At 37.4% G+C, this 22,025-nt stretch overlaps 1 protein-coding gene across 3 annotated transcripts in view; it reads left to right on the forward strand.

The window, feature by feature from the left end:
* The window catches only part of Naaladl2 (N-acetylated alpha-linked acidic dipeptidase like 2), a 1,016,062-nt gene that overhangs the window by 587,080 nt on the left and 406,957 nt on the right, over positions 1–22,025 (forward strand). For all 3 annotated transcript variants that reach the window (XM_045130167.1, XM_045130166.1, XM_004652077.2), the window contains one exon: positions 20,735–20,878. In XM_045130167.1, coding sequence (XP_044986102.1) covers positions 20,735–20,878 — 144 coding nt within the window. The remainder of the gene's footprint in view (positions 1–20,734; positions 20,879–22,025) is intronic.

Consider the following 22,025-nt stretch of genomic DNA (forward strand, 5'->3'; position numbering starts at 1 on the left):
TTTAAGGAAAACAATTATCTCTGACCCATTTTCTTGTTTTTCCAATTCTATGCCAGAGCCTTTTTTCAGATACATTGACCAACACTTCACTAGCACCAATCTTTACTGGAAAAGTAAACCTAGAGATTGGTACACCAAGTGAAAGACAGAGAAAGACAAACATACAGAAAACCACAGATATCTGTAGCATAGAGAGCCAAAGATTTTTCTATAGAGGGGCCACATTGGACTTCAAGGAAGAGACTGCTGGGCTGGAACTGTGTCAAGCAGCTCTTCAGCGCTCGATTCCTCGTGATCCTGAAATGGCCCGCTTGCCCTCTGGCAGAAGTAGAAGTGCTAAGTGGCCTGTGGCCCGAGCAGCTACATGAGGACAGTTCTTTCTTGTAAGACGTTCTGGTAGAGAATTATTTCTGAAGACTTCCAGGCAGGTTGTGAACTCTTTAAAAAAAAAAAAAAAAATCCCAGGTCTTGTTCTGTAAGACCCTTGGCTGAAGAAAAGGCTGACTAGGTATATGGTTTCCTCTATCTGTGCTTCTTGCTGGGCGCTTCATCGTGCCCAGGAAATGGAAAGGACCAAGCTGATATGTTAATCTGGAAAGTATTTTGTGAAAGATTAGCAGAAGAAACAAAATCTTGCTATCAGTTTTCTGGTATTGTTTCACTAAGACATTTGTACTTTAACAATTCAATATCCTGAGCTCTTACACCTTTGGAAATAGAAAATGTAAAAAGCTTGAGACATCATTTATTTTTCCCTCATTCTTCCTGAACAAGTATGCACTAATTAAAATAGTCACTTCCTTTCTTTCTATTTTCTTATAAATACTGGTCTAAGACAGGTTGTACCTTGAACATTGATAAAAGGTTATCCTCAGGCAAAAAAAAAAAAAAATCATATATATATAAAACCTGTTGCCAAATTTCTTGGGTAACACAAATATGATTTCACAACACAGGCAGGTAAGAATTCACTTGACATTCATGCATTGAAATAGCATTATTTGTCTTTCTATAACTTATCACTCTATTTGATATATTTCATGCCCTGAAAAAGTATTATATTTCTTATTTTCTATACAAAATGCCTGATATTTCCTTAGCCTTTTACAGTTAGGTATGTTTTCTAACTTTGACTATTTTGCTGAAAACAATAAGCTCATGGAATTTCCTTTCATCCATACTCAAATATGCTTCATACTTCTTATGCTACTGGATTCATAGACTTTATAGTCATCTTTTTTACTATGTTATGGGTTTTTTGCATTGTAGGTTAGAAGTGATAGAAACATGCATTTTAATACTCTTCCCAGTGATAAAGTAACCATTTTTATCCATAAATCAGCCTTTCACATTCATCAATTAGCTCTTCTTATTGATAAATTATCTGTCCATCCATGGAGCATTTCTTCCCTGAATCAATTTATTTTCACGTGTTCTTTTTAGCAACCACACATTCTGAGGAACATAATGAGCCTGATCAGAAATGTAAATATCATAATATCTGATGTTTATATCAATGTCACCTACTCTACACTGAATAGTGAACATTTCTAGTAGACCTCACATTTTATTTATTTATTTATGAGAGAGAAAGAGAGAGAGAGAGAGGAAAAAAAAAAAACAAGGCCTCCAGCCACTGCAGATGATCTCCAGATGCATATGCCACCATGTACATCTGACTTACATGGTTCTGACCAATTGAACTAGGTCCTTAGGCTTCGCAGGCAAAAGCCTTAACCGCTAAGCCATTTCTTCAGCCCAGACCTCATATTTTCAATCATATTTTCATACTTTGCTGCAGCTATCCTATTGCTAGGCTATAGACTTCTTCACAGTGGGTAGTTAGATTTTAATGTCCGCTACTACACCATTAACATGTACCTGGAAGTTGATCAGTGTTCAATAACGTTTTAGATGTAAGAAAATGCTTTGTTTCGTAATTTGAAATGAAAATAATGCTTAGTTCCTGGAGTATATTTTTCAAAGGTTTCAAGCTAAGTTCTTCTTCAAAAGATCAAAATGCCCAGTCACCTTCTGTTTATTTTCCAGTTAAACAGAAAATGTCTTAGCACTAAACAGGCATCTGAGTGGATAAGCAGTTTGGTGGTATGTCTCAGCCCAGGGTTAGGAATTTAGATAATGTCTTCATTCCTATTCTTGTCTTGACTTCACCTTTTCAGTCAGTCTTGCTGACTCTAGACACCTGAATCAAACCACCATACCAGGGCTCATTTTGCTTTCTCCTTCTTCCTTTTATACAGTCTTATCATGAGATGGTGCCTATATTAGTCAGGGTTCTCTAGAGGGACAGAACTGTTAGAATGAATTATTTTCAAAAGGGAATTTACTGGATCAGCTTATGGTAGGCCAATAGTAGTTGCAGGCCTGAGGATCACGGAACCTGGTAGCTGCTCAGTCTACGTGGCCAGATGCCTCAGCAGTCCATACTTGGCACTGCAGATGATGCCAGAAGGCCTGGAGGGTTCTGGAGGAGACACTGGGTTTTGATTCTTGTGGGGCTTCAGTTGATGCTGGTCTTCAATCCACGCTGGAAGGCAGCAAGCAGCTCCAACAGCCAAATAGGAAGAAAGAAGGAGCTCTTTTCACCCAGAGCTTCCTTATATAAAGTCCCCCTCTGAGCAGGCTGCCTGCTCTAATGGATGGGTTCACTCTGGGGGAAGGACTTCCTTCTTTAGTTGATCCTTCCTGAAAACAACCTCTGAGACCCACTTGAAAGGAATTTCTGTGGATTACTAAACAGATCAAGTTGCCAACATCTTAACTATCACATTCTTCCCTCTTCATTTCTTCCCTTTTCAGTTAAACCTTTCTGAAAACAACTTCATAGGCATACTCATGGGTATGCTAGCAGATGACTACAAATCCTGTTATATTGATCATCACAGCATATATCCACTCATTTTGGGAAATTTCATATTATCTCTGTAATTATCACTGATGGTTCCTTGGAAAATTGAGATATTTTGAAATCTTTGGAAAGCTCAAATTAATCTTGAAAGCCTTCATAATATGGTTGTTGGAGGAGGGATTGGAGGTAGTGAAAGATGGAGAAATTGCTTAGCAGTTAAGGCACTTGCCTGCAAAGCCTAAGAACCCAGGTTTGATTCCTCAGTATCTATTTTCTTTCTTTCTTTCCTTCTTTCTTTCTTTCTTTCTTTTCTTTTCTTTTTTTTAAGGTAGAGTCTCACTTTTGCTCAGTCTGACCTGGAATTTACTATGTAGTCTCTGGGTGGCCTTGAACTCAAGTTATCTTCCTTCTAAATGCTGGGATTAAAGTCATGATTCCCCAGTATCTATATAGTAGTGTGATGCACAAGGTAGTGCAGTAAAGGGAGACCCGAGTGGGCTCACTATCTTGCTATCTGTCTTTCTCTCTCTCTCTCTTCTCTCTAAAATAAATAAATGAAATAGTTTTCAGATGGTGGCACATGCCTTTAATCCCAGCACTAAGGAGACAGCAATAGGATTACTGTGAGTTTGAGGCTACCCAAAAATTACAGAGTGAATTCCAGGTCATTCTGGACTAGAATGAGACCCTACCTCAAAAACAAAACAAAACAAAACAAAAAACAAAAGAAGCTAATAGATGAGTGATTAAGGCACATGTGTCTGGATTTTGTTTGCAGTGGCTAGAAACCCTGGCACACCCATTTTATCTGCCTCCTTCTCTCTCCCTCCCCATCTCTCTCTCTCTCTATTGTCCCCTCTCTCTGTCTTTCTCATAAATAATTAAATGAATAAAATAAATAAAATAAAAAAGAATTTTACTTTTCATCTAACACATTCTAAGAATAACAACTTAGCTCTGATATCATTTAGATTTTCTTTGAAGCAACCTGGAAAATATATCACTCTTTCAGTTTATTTTATATTAATACAATTGTGAGAAAGTGAATAAAGATTGTCCCATTATTTGTTTGTTAGTGTATCTCAGTTCATTTCACAAGTTAGACACACAGCAGACATCTTTATTACCAGAACATGACAGGATTTTGAGAAGAATGAAAGAAGTGATAGTGAGACAATGTTTAGTATCAGAAGGATCAAATAAGACATTTTCTCTCAGCTCTACTGGATTGTATAGGGTAGTGTTTGACACTGGAATAATGTGGCTCATTATTTTGTGCCTGTTCTTTGGAACTCACAGCATGGTATAGACATTTTCATTAATCCTAAAGCTTTTACACAAGGAGATGTCAGCTTTTCCTTTCACGTCATGGCTTGAGAGACTATATTTTAAAGTATGCAATGTTTGTAGACAAGAACCAAAGGGGCTAAGTATAATGCATGGGTTATTGCCAACCAATAAAGGTAGGCACTTCATATGTAGAGAGAGAGTTCTTTGTGACCAGGTGAAGGTCTTTTACTTATTTAAAGAGGCTCCACTATAATAATTGTGCAATTTACCTAAATGCAATTATTGAAAATACTCTGACCCTTCATTATCTCCAATGTACTCCCTGTCAAGTGTAGCCCATATGTTGGACTTTAGGTCTTCTCCTCCAGGATGGGTATGGAGTTGAAATCCAAACTGAGCACTCTGTCTTTTTGGTCTTCACTCTGTTCAATGTGTTGCCAAACCTTGAGAATTTTCCCTTTTCAGGATTTTCACATGGATCTTGTATAATATACTTAGTATTATATATATATATATATATATATATATATATATATATATATATATATATATTTACTCAAAATTTATATCTTAATTATTTTGTTCCTAAGTGGGGTGTTTGAGAACTATGAGAACTATAGGGCCTGGTGAGGGTGCCTTTGTCCTTTGGTACATGGCTTTGAAATTTGTAGTTTTATTTCATCATCTGCTTTGGGATCAGGAGTTGGGTAGTTTTGTTGTGCCTTATGTCCTGGTTGAAAGTAAAGTGGCCCTTAGAAGCTCATGTGTTTGAAGGCTACATCTCACGCTGATGGCACTGCTTGGGAAAGTTATGGAACCTTTAGAAATGGAACCTTGATAGAAGAAAGAAATGCATCATTGACGGTGGTTTGTGAGATTTTTATAACCAGGTTCCTCTTCCTTTCTGTCCTCTGCTTCCTGGTTGAATTGGAATGAACAGGCCTGCCCTGCTTTCCCCACCATAAATGCATTATATCTTTCAAAACTTAAGCAGTGTAAATAAACCATTTTCATCCTTAAGTTGCTTCTGATAAGGGATATGTATGCAGCAACAATGGACTGTATTAATACACATGCTGTAATATGGAAACTTGTCATAGAGTGGTTGGTTGATCATGAGCTGAAACCTCAAAATGTCAGAGCTAAAATCTCTCTGTTTGTAAGTTAATTGTTTCTGGTTTTTTGATGGCAACTAAAACAGCCCAACACGGATCTTGACCTTCTGCTCCAAAAAAATCTAAGTTCATGCAGTATTACATTTTTATGAATAATATGTATATGTATATACATATATGTATGTACATGTATGTATCCTCCAGCCAGCCCTGATACCATGTGTTAGATTTAGGGTTTAGAAGATGTATCTTCCCCCATTAGCCATATGACTAAGCATGTCAGTGTTTCTGAGACGCAAAGGCATTTGTGAAAATAGAGATGACAATAATTTATTTGAAGTTTCATCATTATGCATGAAGTATAAACTAGAATGAGATTATACATGCCAGGTGTCAATTTTTTTGCCTTTCCTACCACTATTTAGTTAGTCTCATTGTAGTTCCTGTTATAATTCGTTTCATTCTCAAAGTCTTTAATATCTATTTTCATGGTACCAATTTATGAGTCAGAACCCTATAAAAATATATAGTAAATACTTTTTCCCTCATTTCTTAATATATCATGAAACCCCTCCACAATAAGTACTCTGTACTCTTAGTCTACAACAAAAATGATCAACTCCAGGTGATGGAGATCACTAGCTACTCCCTTACACCCTGCTTTGTTTTCCTATAACAGTTCACTTAGTTGTGTTTTGACTTTTGTCAGGAACCATGCCCACCCTAGGTCAAGTCACTTTTGCTATAGTTTGAAATAAAGGTAAAGTTCTCTAAAAGCCAAGATCATTCTCTGCCACAGATAAAACTAGAGAAGAGAATTTTGGTGCTCACTCTTATTGCTCTAGCTCATGTTTTTAAAGGATGTGCTTCCTCATGAAGAGACAAACACTTAAACTTGCAGCATGGATCCAAGTTCACGCTTAAAATCTTTACTATCGGTAGGACACTTCAGAGAAACTCATTAGTGGTTTTAATATTTTATTTATTTCAAGAAAGACAGAAAGAGAGAGAGAGAAAGAAAGAAACCAAATGGGTACACCAGGATCTATAAGCCTCTGCAAACAAACTCCAGATGCCTGAATAACTTTGTGCATCTGGCTTTATGTGGGCGAACCTAGATTGTTGGCTTTACAGGCAAATGCCTTAACCAGTGAGGCATCACTCCACTTCAGTGTTTTTTTTTTTTTATTTTTTCTAGGCTTTTTAATTGGCTTACAGAAAAGTACATTTCCCTGTTGATTTTTCATGCATTCTTAGTTACTTTTTTTACGCAGTCTCTAAACACTTATCTTCACTCAAACCTTTCCATCCCCATTATTTCTTATCTCTACTTTCACAGGGGTTGCACTATCCTCCACATCACGCCTCCCCTGCCATGGCCTCTTTCTAGCTTTCTGCCCTCTACAGACACTCACTTCAATTTAAACACCAAGTCCAAAAGTTCAATTTGTAGGTAGAACTGCATATGAAAGGAAACAAGTGATGTTTGTTTTTCTTAGCCTGGGTTACTTCACTTAGCACAATACAATATTTCCTAGTTTCATTGTGCATTTTCCCAGAAAATTCACACATTTTTTCTTTATAATAAATATTTTTTATATGTGTGTATGTGTATGTGTATATATACATATGTGTATATATATATATATATATATATATATATATATATATATATATGATCACATCTTCATTATTAATTCTTGGAGGACATCTAGGCTGGCTCCACTTCCTCACTCTTGTCTTTCCCCTTGGTCCATTCTTACCCTAGTTTTCTAAGGAACATTTCTGTTGTTGAAAGAAATTGACAAAGTTCTTCCTGTATAATAAAGGGTAGAATGTATTATCAGGCCATTTTGAAGATTAAATTAAATTAAATTAAGCTTTAAATAAAATTAGGACTTGCAGATAATCTTGGAGTTTTTTCAAGTTCCATTAAGATTTAAAAATCCTTCAAAATATGACTATGCATAGTGTTGTTTAAAGTCCTGACCACAGGAAGAAACAAATGTAGCATTACCACCATCTAAGGACAACTTAGCTTATCACCAGGACCACAGGTACACAGTAAGCATAGCCACACCTCTCATTGTGTTATAGCCTTTGTGGTGACTTTAAAAATAAAAATAAAATAAAATAAAAAACCTCTTTTCAATGAGATGCTTTTTTATTACATTGAAAAATGTTACTTTATTGAAAACATATGAAAATCATTATTTTCCTTACTCTATCTATCTCTGTCTTTCTCTCCCTCTCTCTTCACTTTCTCTTTGACTGTACTACACACATATTTATGAATTAATATGAATTTCATAATTCGTATTTATGAATTATATGTCCATTAATGGAAGTTATTAATGATCACCTATAACTTTTTTACAAAGGGTTTATTTCTATAGATGGTACCGGATATCTGGTTTTTCTTCAGAATAAATATTTCATCAATATATGCATAACTATAGCAAAGAAGTCAGGCTATGTAATTAATAGTAAAACACAATTTTAATGATATTGAAATAAAATTGCTAAGTCATTGAGAGGAGAGAAACCCATTTAAATTTGTGTGTGTCTGTGTTTTTCTCCAGGATACTCCTTCTAAATGTGAGGTACATTGTATTATTTTAGCAGGACATTTACTTCTAACTAAAATGAAAGAAAGCATCTACAAAGTGTCTTTGGGCACTAAGAAAGACTTGGGTTAAATTCATGTCAGTGATGCCGTGTGTACATGAAAGGCTTTAAAAGTACAACTTTCCCAGAATCTCTTCAGAGGATGGTAAAAGCCAGATATTGCTTAGGACTACAGAGCAATGTCTCTTTTGTTAATGTTCCCATGTTAAAACTAGAAAATGTGCAAGAAATCATGAAATGCTTCATATCTGATGATTCATTTGTTTTCACAACATCTATGTCAGGGAAACAAGAGTTGGCTGCTGTTTCTTTTATTAGGAAACTTCCATAAGCAAGTAAATGTGGACATGAATGACTGCTCTTCTGCTTGCCTTTGTAATCAGTCTCATAAAATAACGTGTTCTCAATAGAACCTGATATAAACATTGTTCATGTCAACAATGATAGCAAATTTCCGCAACTGGACAAAAATAGTCACTACATATCTATACACTTTACTTGCTATCATATAAAAATTAAAATGTACTTTTTCTAATACTAGAAAGTTTGCAAACCATTCTAGTGTTTCTATACATGTGTGGCTTCCCAGAGATGATGCGTCTAAAGCGGATTGCTTTGTTTATGGCACATGGGATATACAGATGGCCAATTTGCTCCTTCAAGTAGAGAACAAACTAGATATTTTATCTGTTGCTGAGTTTGTTTTCCTTATAATAAGATTTTTGGTTGGTTCCAAATGTTCACATTTTGGGAAATGCTTTAGGGAATGAAACAGTATTAGAAAAGACAAAGGATGGATACAGAAATTTTAGGCTTATGTAGAGATTTTGTTCTCATGTGTCCATTTATTCCTTTGAAATAGAATTGAGAAAGTATTTGTTACTATAAGAATGAAGCCACTGCCATTCTAAAATCACAGTTTCACAGGAAATGACAAATTTAGAATATAGTTAGTGAGATAAAGCCCTACACCAAAAAGTGTACAGTTTCTTGAATAAAATGACTCAAATATTAAAAATTATTTAAAGAAGATATCATTAATGATGAAAATACTAAAATGTGTACATGAAATACATGATCTCACAGTTCTGTGAGTAAAAATGAAATATATGGAATGATACATGTCAAATAGGATGACAGTTGAATGCTATTTCATATATAGATTAGATATATATAGACATAAGAGACAAATAGGTAGACAGATTTATGACATATAAGTAGATAGGTGATAGAGATAGATGCATGATGATAGATGACACGTAGATAGATCAAAGAATGATAGTAGATAAATATATGACAGGATAGCAATGATTAAACTTTATCATAACACCTCATATACCTTTGTGCTAATCAAAAATTTTAATATACTAATGATACTTTTTCTTTAATGAAATGTTTGTCAACTTTAGGACAGTCTCAGCTTCTTTGACATAATTTTATACACATGTAAACTTTTGTTTGAAGGAAGATGGTACTAATTTATATATTTTTATTATTTTCTTATAGATAACTTCATTTTGCTGTGCAAATCTTGAGTTTACATGTCTATAAAAGGAAAATATTTTTGATCATGGAGAATGTTTAACTTATGGCATGTATGTGACTCCTATTTATCCATGAGCTAATCAGGAAGAAAAAACCTCAGTGAGCATTTAAGAGCTTTTCTTGTATACTATGTTTCATTTTCTCCCTATTTTATTTAGCTATTTATTTGAGAGAGACAGAGAGGGACAGATAGAGAGAGAGAGAACAGGCACCCCACTGTAAATGAACGCCAGACACCAGTGCCACCTTGTGCATCTGGCTTACGGGGTACCAGGGAATAGAACCTCGGTTCTTTAGCTTTGCTGGCAAGTACCTTAACCACTAAATCATCTCTGTACCCCCAACCCTATTTTTCAAAATTTTAATTGTGAAAAAAAATCTGTATCTTTTCATATCACAAAAATATATTTTGTTATTATTGATTATATGCCATTATCCTCTCTCTGGTATAAATGTAAATTAAACTACTTTTCTAACACTTTGATAAAGGATTAAAATGCTGCTGGGTTTACTATAGAACATGGGTGGAAGTTTTTACTTAAGCCTGGATCAATAAAAGCAAAGTTACAACTGTCCACGTATATATCTTTATGATTTCCTATTTTGTGAATCCTTAGTTTCAGGCTTCTAATGAAAGAAAATAATGCAATTCATTTGAACCTTGGGATACCCATTCATCTAAAAAATGTCCACAGAAGTACTTTGTACTAAGTACTGTTTTCAGCCTTAACCAAGCTCCCACCCCAACTCACCCCAGGGAGCTGACACTCTGGCAGGAGCAGAAAGTAATATGCAAACAAAAGCTAATATGGGACATGGACAAATCTTGCCAGAATGAGTGACATCTGAGATTCCAGTAAGACCGTGCCATGATGCTACCAAAGCCTCACATTTAAATTAGTTTGAGTAGAGGTGTGGCCCTTTGAATGTAAAATATCCCTCTTAGCCTCAAGTGTTTGTGATTCAGCTTCCAACTTTGTCCTCAGCTTGTAGGGCCTTTGAAAAGTAGAGCCTTGTTGAAGGTGGTGTGTTTCTGGGATGGACTTTGCGGCTGATTAGTCCTGCTCACTGAGTGTTGAGAGCCAACTTGCTCAGGCTGCTTTCTGTCTCTGCTGTGGATGTGTGATGAAGTGAGCCAACTTTCTGTGCCATGATGTAGCTTCCCCTTGAATCCACAACCTGAAGTAAAACTTTTCCTCCCATAAGTTGCTTCTGGTTGGGTATTTTGTCCCAACAACGAGAAGCTAACTGCTCCAGGAGGCAATAATTATGTTGTAAAATTAATATATATATATATTAAAATGAGTATCAGTAACAAAAATCTTACTTAAAGAAACAAAACTCTACAACCTCTTTAGATTTTATATGTATTTAATGTGTGTGTGTGTGTGTGTGTGTGTGTGTGAGAGAGAGAGAGAGAGAGAGAGAGAGAGAGAGAGAGAGAGAGAGAGAGAGAGAGAAGGCACTCTGTGAAGAAACACAAAACATTTATCTTTTCTATTTTTATTAAAAACCGAACAACACAGTGCTGACTTTGACTGGCTTGAGGGAAGGTGGTTATATTTATAACAGTGAGTTAGAAGACACCATAAAAATGAAGGATCAGCTATATGTACAAGGACAACAAAATGACTAGCCAATTTAGTGTGCTGGTCATTTCAGAAAAATAACTAAGTTTAGTGGACTCAAATAAAAATGAAAAATATTTGTGGTAGTAATTTCATGGTTAGATTTCTGTCAGAGTGGCAGACTTCTGTAGCAAGTAAAAAACAGGTATGTGAGGACAGAATCCTCATAGCAACTTGTTCATTTGATTATTTGGGCATTTTTCATATAAATGCAGCATGGGCTAGTGAGATGGCTCAGCAGGTAAAACAATTGTAGAGCAAAGCATGAGGACCCGAGGTCAGATCACTAGTGACCATATTAATAAAAACAAAATACGCATTTGGCTGGGAGGATGGGTCAATGATTAAAGATGCTAGTTTGCCACACCTGCCAGCCCGGGTTCAATTCGCCAGCACCCACTTAAAAATGTATGCCCAAAAATGTATGCAAAGAAGTACAGACATCGGTGATCCCAGTGTACCTATGACAATGACAAGGAAAGCCAGCGAGTCTAGAAAAAATAGAGCAGAGACAGGGTAACCTATGACAAGCGGAGGCAAAGCCAGGAACATCATAAAACTTGCAGAAAGGTAGTCTGAAATTCCTTTGCAGTATTGCAATCCATCTGCAGTGGTCATAGACCCTGTGTCAAAGATGGTAGAACACCGACACTTTCAAATTGCCCTTTGGCTTCCATACATATGCCATAGTACCCATGCCCCTACCTAAATAAAGAAGTGATATTAATTTCCGGACTCCACACATATGTGAACATATGTGCATAGGCACTCACACACACATGTGTACATGAACCATCACCACATCTATATCCAGCTCCATGATTGGCTAAGTGTCTGGCAAATGTGTGGTCATTGTACATTCATCTTGTCAATCTTATGTGTCATTTAATTATAATAGCTGAACAAAAAAGAACAAAATTCAAATCAGTTAGCCGTTGTAGTATTTATCCCTGGATGAAATAAGGTATTGATATTAAATTTTTAACTTTTTATAGAAAGCCTCCATGCACACTGATAATATAATATGCTCATTTCCCATTACTACCACCCTACATTTTCTCCCATCCAAAGCCCCTTCACCGAATATCTTCTTTTTTCTAACTAATCTCCCTTCTATTTATATTTCATCATTTTTACCTCATATTTTTTCAGGTCTTATGCAGGTAGCATCAGACACTGTGAGGTCATGAATGCCATGGCCATGTTATATCTGGAAAATAGGATTGCAAAATACTTTGACACCTTCTTTGTCTCTTATAGTATGGTGGGCATAATATATCATTATGGCTTCCTAGCCATGGGCTTTCATTAGGTTTTCAGTAACAGGCAAGAAATCCCTTCCATGAAGAAGACTTCAAGTCCAATCAGAGAGCAATTAATTTTCCCCATAACAGACATACAACCACTGTATCAAATGCTACATTTGGTTTGCTAAAAAGCTTTCAGGATCCTTTGCTAGATAATACTTTAGTAACTGTTCTCCCACAATAGGCTGCATAGCACTTTCTAGCTTTCTAGCATCCTGACATCTAGTCATGAGGGAGGAGGCTTCCAGATCAGCTCCAGATCTGTAGATGGTTTTGCCATCTGTTTCTCTTGGTCAGCCAAGAGCCTTGGCTATAGCCTGCAATGTTTTAGATACACCACAGGCTTCCTTTGGTAAGAACTCACAGGAAGGTATTCCACTCCTGGTACTAACACCTTTCTAATAGCCATCTATGTTTTCTGGGCATAATATTATCTACGTCCACAGTGCCCTATTTGGGGGGGGCATATCCCTGTTTTAGGAAATACTAACCTCTGGAACTCCTGTTTAGAAATGGTCAAATTCCTCCTAAGAGCAGAGCCTGGGAAGTAGGAGAGCTGAATGGTGGTATCCATGTCTCAGGAGTAGGCTAGTTGTATCTATCAAGTAGCCTGAAGAAAAAAGTAAGGAGAAGTTTAGTTTATGCCATTATTAAACCTGATGCATTTGCTGTCACTGCTGCTTTGATGTCACTGAGGTTGTGGTCTTCTGTGATCATCGGTACTCATTGCATTTATTGGATAGTTAAAACCAGTAATACATGAATAAGTAGCACATTGTGCGATCAAAGGGTAAAGGACTTTTGACTTTGGATAATCCTTAAACATTTCTTAAAGGAAGGAATGTAGGGTATGACCTGCTAGACTCTGCTGATCCAGAACACACATACACTCTGACAACAAGAACAATCCCATTTAAGTCTACATTCAACAGATCTGTGGGCCCATCGTTACTTACCTCCTTGTCTTCAATGTATGTTAGGATCAGCACTTCTTACACATATATGTTTGATCTGAGTCAAGAGTCCAACCAGGCCTCTAAGGAAAAGAGAATAGAATGTATCTTAAGATCAGTCAGCATCTGGAAACATTTCTTGTCATTATGGATAATCTGTGCTGTTCGGGGCAAAGGTACACCAAGGCTGAGGAAACCTAGTTGTATTGCTTTAAGCAGGCGGATGACATAGTTGTAAGATTAACTTTATGCCAAGTTATTACAAAGCATTTAGTATTTCACAGCAAAAATATCACAAAAGCTATTTATGAGATCCATAAGAAATTTTTCCAGTCCTTTCTTATAGTTCATCCCCATAGTTGGTTGCCACTATATTTTCTTATACTTCCTTACCATACCACAGGAAGCTTCTATATAAACTTTCTCTTTTTTAACATAGATATTGTCAGCTAGTTAATTCTTAGGTTTTTATATGCTTTGTTTATAGCATCTTCAATTTTCATTAAACTTCCTCCCAACCTTTTCTCTTCCATCTCCTCCTCTAGCCCAATTTTGACCATTCTATTTTATAATACATGACACTGCATGCCATTTCAGTTGGTTCTAATCCTGTGTTTAATCTTAACTCTCCAACATTCTTCTTTTTCAATTTGTTAATAATATATCATTTTTAAAGGAAATTGTTCACTAAAGGAGTAATGTGTCTTCTCAATGATGTTGTAGTAGTTACTGACATGTTGGAGTAGAAAAGGACCAAGTCAATCTTAAAAAATGCAAATGTATAGAAAATGTTACCTTTTGACAAACTAAAGAATATTCTTTATTTTATAGCTAATTTCCAAAAATTCAGATGAAAACTTAAATTCATGCAGCATGGTCAATGAATTTTTATTTTTTTTAATTTAATTTTATTTACTTATTTATAAGCAGAGAGAGATAGACAAAAGAGAGACAGAGAGGGAATGGGCATGCCAGAGCCTCTAGCTACTGCAAACACACTCCATACACATATGCCCCTTGTGCGTCTGGTTTATGTGCATCCTGGGGAATTGAACCTGGGTCTTTTGGCTTCACAGGCAAACTCCTTAACTACTAAACCATGTCTTCAGCCCAATGAACTTTTATTAATGCTACTCCCAGGTCCTCTTTTCCTCCATTCCCTCCCCTGACCCTACTTAAACCATTTCACCCCCGATACTTTGCCCCTCTACTTGCATATCTGTTCTACTCTACCCTTAAGTCCTCCCCTCTTCCCTCCCTGGTAAGCCCCCTTTCTACCTTGCTGGTCTCTACCACTGTCTAACTCCAACTCTTTTATAAATCTAAACATTTGAAACTAGGCTCCAAAAATTGAGAAAGAACATGTGTTATTTGTGATTTTGATCTTTAAATTACCATTTTTTCAAGACAGGTAGAACATGAAATGAAATACTCTGTTCCATTTTCAACTTTTGATAGGTTCAGTTTATGAACTGACTTACTCATTTTTTAAAGAAACTAAAGGATTAGACATACAGTTAAAGGCTCTCAAAACAACTTTCTTCCTCACTGTCATCCATTTAGTGTTCTTTTTGCTATTAAAATTATTTAAATTGTGCAATGGCAGGATCTGCCCTGGTTTAGGCCGGTGCATGAGAATTACCTGGAGAACTTTGTATGATGTATAATCTGACTCAGAAGATGTAAGTGAACCAAACTCGTACAATCGTCCCAGGTGCTGGGCCATGTGAATACTGCTTATCTAAGTGCTGTTCCTCCAATCAAGATGGTTCCTATTCACACAGCATATCAAGGATGCCATGAGGATACACGAAAACTAACACACAAGCATGTGTAGTATGAATGTTTTCATTACAGACTCAGCCAAATGTAACTGGGGTGGATATTAGCAGTTTGAGTGCAAATACAAGTACATATGTACAGTTAGAAAACATGTCTTCTCAATGAAAAGTGATGTCGCTATGTTCTGGCTATATGAGGTAATGGACTGTTGATTTTACAAAGTCAGCAAAATGGTGACCATCAGTAGTAGTTCGGGAATAGTCATATCTAGGATGGCAGTGTTACAGTCAAATCATTTATTTGCTACGTTTTAAAGATTTAATGAAATAGTCTTTAAACCCTTTCTACTGTGACTACTCAGATGATGTCCATGCATGTTTATGACATTCCATCTGAGATAGGATCATGGATTGAAGGGATCTTTTTGATTCTATAGATACAAAGTGAATATAAAGTGAAGGCAGAATTGGCCATCTACTAAAATAAAGGTTGATGCCAGTGATCATGGGGCATGAATGACATATAGGGCATGATACAAAAGCTGACATCAAAAAGTTAGAGTGCTGAATGTAGTGTCACAGATTTTTCTACCTTTCTACCCTTTTTTCTACCCTTTGCATTAAGGCATGTAATCCACCTAATTTTGTATCACATGTAATGAATTCTTACAGCTCACAAAGGTATACTAAAGTGGAATAAAACTGGTATGCAGCTTTAATTTTATTCAAAGCCTCTAATACGGTAAGAAAATGAAATTCTCTTCATTCTTCTTCAATACATGAGGTTTTTAAAATAAAATAACTTGTGTCTATAATTTAATCTTAGTGTCCTGTAAAGTCCTGCTTTTAGTATCTGCTCTCAGAAGTGAACTGTTTGTCAAATTTCCATTAAGGTGAAGGTGAAAAATTAATGAACCAATTACTTCAGATATTTCAAAACTAATGCAAGTCTATTAGTCATGCAGCACAAAAAAATCAAAGATTTAGGAATGTTCATTATGGCTTAGGTTTCACTCACATCTAACTTTTAGATGCATTGTTTTATGTGTTTAATGGAGCATTCTAGAGAAAGAAATGGATTGCTGCTATTGACTTTTTTATTGACTGATAAATATATTTTAAAGATGATTCTATTTATTAAAATTCCTTTCATCTACCAAAGAGGTAATTTTAGAACAAGGTTAATCAGTGAGCTTATGGGGACAAATGAGTTTCAAAAGTATATTTAATGTGTCTATGGGGAAGATGGTAGCTCACTAAAGAAAAGGCTTAATCATATAGTCAGCTTAGACATATAAATTGTTCATGTGTGTTCCTGCTTCAGTTTGTAGGCATTTATAAAACGAAGTAGAAGCATTTAAACTATTTTTCAGTGGCTAATTCACTTTTACTTTAATTATTGATGCCCTGCTGGGTCTGTGACAGTGTTTCAGGAGCTGTGTCCAATAAAGGGAGAGGGATGGCATGTTCATTTCCTTCAAGGGAATCATTGTAATGGGGGGAAAAGGAAGAGATTTTATGTAGTGATGACATTAACATGAAAGGCAAATAGTACCAAAAGTGTGCAGGTATCACACAGATCTTCAAGCATCAACGAATACTTTATGTTGAAGGTAACTTTCCTTTCTGGTGTGTGTGTGTGTGTGTGTGTGTGTGTGTGTGTGTGTGTGTGTATGTGTGTATGTTTGTTTCCTGGTATGCGAGGTGTGTGTTTGTGGCCATGTCCATGGTATATGTTGTATGCCTTTGTGTGTGTGTGTGTGTGTGTGTGTGTAAATGATGTATGGGGTGCAGATACATGCATGCATACATGTGCAGAGACCAGAGGAAAATATCCAGTACACTCTTTTATTGTACTCTCATTCGTTTCCATGAAACAGGGTCTTTCACTGGTTGTCCCCATTTTTCCATTAGACTGGCTGACCAGCTATCCACAGTAAAATGCCTGTGTTTACTGTCCTTCATTGCTGAGGTTGTAGGCATGCATAGCCATGCCTGGGTTTTCACATAGGTTTGGGGAACCAAACTCGGGACCTCGTACTTGCCTTGCAAGGGCTCTTATCCACTAAGCCAGCTCCCCAGAACAAAGATGGCTTTAGACTGAGGCTTTGAAGGTAATGGCTACTTTAGATGTGGGTGATACATGCAGCCTTAGAGGATCAAACAGACAGGAACGGCCTATGTGAAATCATGGAAGATATGGGTCACAGAGCCTTGAGGGACCCAACAAGTATCAGTGCAAGTTATGTGAGGGAAAAAAGTCAAGAAACAATGTTGGGCATCTAAGGGTAATGGTTGTGAAGAGCTTTGAACTGTGTAAAAGTGGAATCATGCTGTATCTGTTTGTTAGAAAGGTGTCAGCACCCAACATCTATGAGCTTAAAATAGTAGACTGTGCACAAGTAGAATGGCTCCGGTGCAGTCACAGCAATCAAGGTGACTGCTGACTGAGAGCCACAGTGATCTGGTTACCCTAGGGTTTCTCTACTACCGGCCCAGGCATGACTTCCACAGGCCAGAGCTACATGCTGCAGCAGAAGGCTCAGGCTGAGGTTTGGGACCCAGACAATCTGTTGAAGCCTGTAGATTACCTACAGTTTGTCCTAGCAGGTTGTATGACTCCTAATATCTTATCTGCAGGCCATGCGGCACCTGGCGCACAGGCATGTGGCATGTCTTCCCAGAGCTCAGGCTCCCACACTTGACTTATGCTCCGCTGCTGGTGTATTGAAAATTTTCACACTTTCAAGCAAGCAGTACCACACTGTTATTTGTCTGGGCATTGCAAATTATACAGCCTGTCAAGGCAGTATGACATGAACACGGTCAAGAAGCAGTGGGCTCTACAACGGACAAAAAAACCCTGTCATGTGCCACATAAAGGAGTTTCTCAATTATGAGACCAACACTGTGCTCCTATAACAAAACTGATGTCAAGCTTGGATCTTTATCACTCTTTTCTTCAGCCATGACTTCCATGGCTGCTGCTGGCTACAGCTAAATGTCATTTTTGGCTTTGTAGTTTTCCAGATGACGAATTAAGGAAACACTTTAGAAATGTCTTCTCACTTATAATATGCCTCCTGGACCCTGGCTACCAGTTCCACTGAGATCTTTACCCCCTGCAGGCCTATCCAATTAAACTTTGAGCAAACCACTAGCAATTATTTTAATAAGAAAAGTTCTGAAAAAATATGGTACTACATTCTAAATTACTATTGGCTTTCTGGTAGTCATTGCATTGCGTATTTCCTTTCCTGTGTTGAAAAAGTAGATTAACAGGACCTTTTTCTTGTTTACTTAAGTACATTAAAAAAAAAAATTGTTCTCTGTACTGTATTTATATGGTTTTCTTCCCTGTACTGTGAATTGACATAATACCTTTCTCTTTTTATTTTAACTTGCATTTTTTCAAATATGTAGTTTTTTTACTTAGCCAAACATTTCTAGGAATTTTAACTTAATAAGTGTCACCTTACCTCCCATTTTCCACAACTCCCTTCCCTGTTTCCCTGTCACTTATCCCTTCTGTCTCCTTTCCTTAATACAGTTAATTGCTTTCAGCATCCTTACTTGTCACTGACCCTTTATATTTTCCTCATTGTCTCTCAATAATTCACCATGTTTTGGTTTTATGCATTCTACTGAGTCACCACTCTTAAAGTACTGATTTACTTTTCACATTTTAACAAGTATACCACCCTGAGATTTTGCACTTTTCTCCTTTATCTTAAAATATACAAAAATTTTCAGGTTATGTCAGGAATAAACTTATATTAATTACTTATATCAATTATATAACATTCATATTGTACCATTACACTTCCTTGTTGCATATATATGTGTGTGTATATGGGTGTATGGATGTTTAAATATTTACAAACACGCATGTATATCTGGTATGTGTGTGCAAATGCATGAAGGCGGCAGAGGTCAACTACTGGTATCCTCCTCAATTCCTTTCTACCTTATTCTTTGAGACAAGGTCTCTCTTTGAAACTAGAGCTCATAGATTCATATAGACAAGCAAGTCAACAATGCCTGGGTACTGTCTTGCCTCTGCCTCCCCTTTGATTGGATTACAGGTGTGCACCACCATGCCTAGCATTTTTATGAAGATATTGAGGATCTAAACTGAGGTCCTCATATACGGCAGTATTTTACCTAAGTCATCCCCTTAGGACTGTAATATTACACTTCTGTCTCTTAAAAATTTTGGTCACTTTAAAGCCAATTGTCTCACTTTATATATTTCATACTTTTGTATATCCAGTAAGTCTATGACTCTTAATTCTAGTCTTATTGTGATATTCTCTGGGATCATAAACACATAACTGGTCTATATTCCTAACCATACTGTTTTCCTGAAGGGCATTGCCCAGCCTTCGGCTCACAGCCTGGTAGGGCTCTTACCCAGATGTTATTGTCTGGGAGCTCCTCCTTTTAAGATTGGCAACCTTAAGTTGGTTTTCAGTTTTGCATATAGGTGGATTGTGTTTTTGCAGTGTAAAATGATGTCATGCTGAGTAGGTATTTTGTTTATTTTATTTATTTATTTGAGAGCGACAGACAGAGAGAAAGAGGCAGAGAGAGAGAGAGAGAAAATGGGCATGCCGGGGCCTCCAACCACTGCAAACAAACTCCAGATACATGTGCCACCCTGTGCATCTATCTGGCTTACATTGGTCCTGGAGAGTCAAGCCTGGAACCGGGGTTCTTAGGCTTCACAGGCAAGTGCCTAACCACTAAGCCATCTCTCCAGCCCCTCCCCTTTTTTTGGTAGGCTCCTGATTTTTAGTTCTTTATAAAGATGAGTATTTCATAAAGATGTTTTTTCCCATAGATCTCTTCACATTTGCTGCGCAGCAATATTCTGTAGTCCTTTCTGAAGCGATGGTGGTGAACATTAACTGAGCCCACCATCTGCATCCCCAACAATCTCAACCCCGTCCTGTTTTAACCATGGTATATACTTCACTGCCCTCTGGGTACCCCCTCCTCAGCACCTCACTGTTTTCCCCAAAGTGAGGTAGGAATGGGCACTCGGGTTGACTGGGTGTACAAGGGATCCAGGAAGACAGCCTTCTTCACGCGTGGGATTCCTGTGCTCCTCCCTGAGTACGCTCCCTCACCGCTGCTCCAATGGTGGGGTCAGGCAATCCCTACCTCCCCCCACCACCACCCAGATTCTGTGTTTCAGCGTTTTACTGCTCTGCATGCTCACTACAGCTGAGGACTCAGTCTCGCATCTGTCACGTCAGGTGATGCTCCTCATCTCCCTTTGAGTTTCCAAAATCTTACCACTCTCTCTTCTGTGGACACCTGCGCGTTTCTGCTTCTTTATTCCTTCCTTGTCCCGTGAGTGGCGCTTTATAGGTCATTGGCAGTAGAGCGCTTATAGTGAGTCAACTTATCTCGGCCACATTATTGTATTTGGAATCAATTTTTACAAATTATGTCCGATCATTTTTAGTAAATGAGTAGAACAGAGAAGTAACTATGAACAAATATAGACTGACCACTCAAAATTGCCATTCTTATTGCCAAGAATTTTATTTGGTGGTTTCCGGTTTCTGTTTGCTAAGTCTTCTCTCTGTTCCTTTCTCTTTGGAATGCAGATGGCAGCTTTAGACAAAGCCAAGCAAACCTCACCTCCCTCATAGTGCAGACTGTCTCAGCATCCCTGGTTGAAAAACTCATCTCTTTGCCAAAACCAAGAACCAGCCATGAAGTCTGTAGCCCTCTGGAGCTTCCATATAAAGGTAATGTAATCCGTGTCCTGAGGATCTTGTGGTTTTATAAGAACTTTGCTTACTTAAAAAAAAAAAAAAAAGGCTCTTAAGATGACATGTTTAGGATTATTTTTTTCAAAAATATTGATTTTGGGTGGGAGAAGAATTTATTCTGTGATTTAATAAGGCACATTTTTCGAAAGTTATTTTCATAAAGACTGAGAAGCTGACCAAACCGTGAGAGTACGAAAAGGAAAACAAATCATGTTGAGCCGCTCCAAGGAAAACTCGCTTTACAAATAAAGCATTTTGTACATGCACGAAAATCTGCTTAACGTAGCTTCCCGGGTTCAGCTCCAGTAGTCTCATTGCCTGCCAAGATTCAGTGGATAGCAGCAGCTATCTGGGGTATGAAGTCTTTTAGTAGGAAGCATTAAAGCTTAATTCCTGCAATTGACTAAAAAATCCCTCTGTCTGTACGCATCATCGCCCGAGAGATGGTTCTTGTACAGTGGTGCTGTTTGTCAGGCCTTGTTGGGTGGCGCAGGATAAAACAGAAATAGTTAAGCTACCTCTGGCAGGATGAAAGCCACACTCTGCATCTTCCTTGTGCCTACAGCTTCAGCACTGGAGATCTGAAGAGGAGAGTGTCTTTACATGTTGCTAAATGTGTCTCCAGTTGCTGTGAACTAATACTCAAGGCCTCTGATTTGTGTGTGTGTCCAGATCTAGAGGCTCAACATGCCATGTTTTATCTCATCTGCTTTTCTCTTAACAACAAAAGCATTAGAAATGTTTCGAAGAAGCCCTTTTCAAAACAGGAATGCATTCAGCCTTGCTGTATGCTAGAAAAATAAGCTTTTAGATATCCCATAGGTTGAGATCTTCCTAATTATCCACTGGCAAAGTAGAAAATACAAAAACAATGAACAGGCAAATGTTGTCTTCAAGCATGGATAAAGTTCTACTCTAAGAGCTTTGGGGTTATTTCTTTGTTGATCTTTTCTTGTCACCAATTCTAAGCTGCAGAAAGTGATTGTGGACTGTGTTTATTCATATACTGAGTAACAGCACACTAGTAGTTTACTTGTAAACAAAGCACTGGCTTGGGGGCTGTGGGCCTAGCTCAGTGTATAAAGCCCTTGCTGCACACAAATGATTATCTGAGTTCAGAACC

The sequence above is a fragment of the Jaculus jaculus genome, chromosome 11, assembly GCF_020740685.1.
Source record: "Jaculus jaculus isolate mJacJac1 chromosome 11, mJacJac1.mat.Y.cur, whole genome shotgun sequence".
NCBI lineage: Eukaryota > Metazoa > Chordata > Mammalia > Rodentia > Dipodidae > Jaculus > Jaculus jaculus.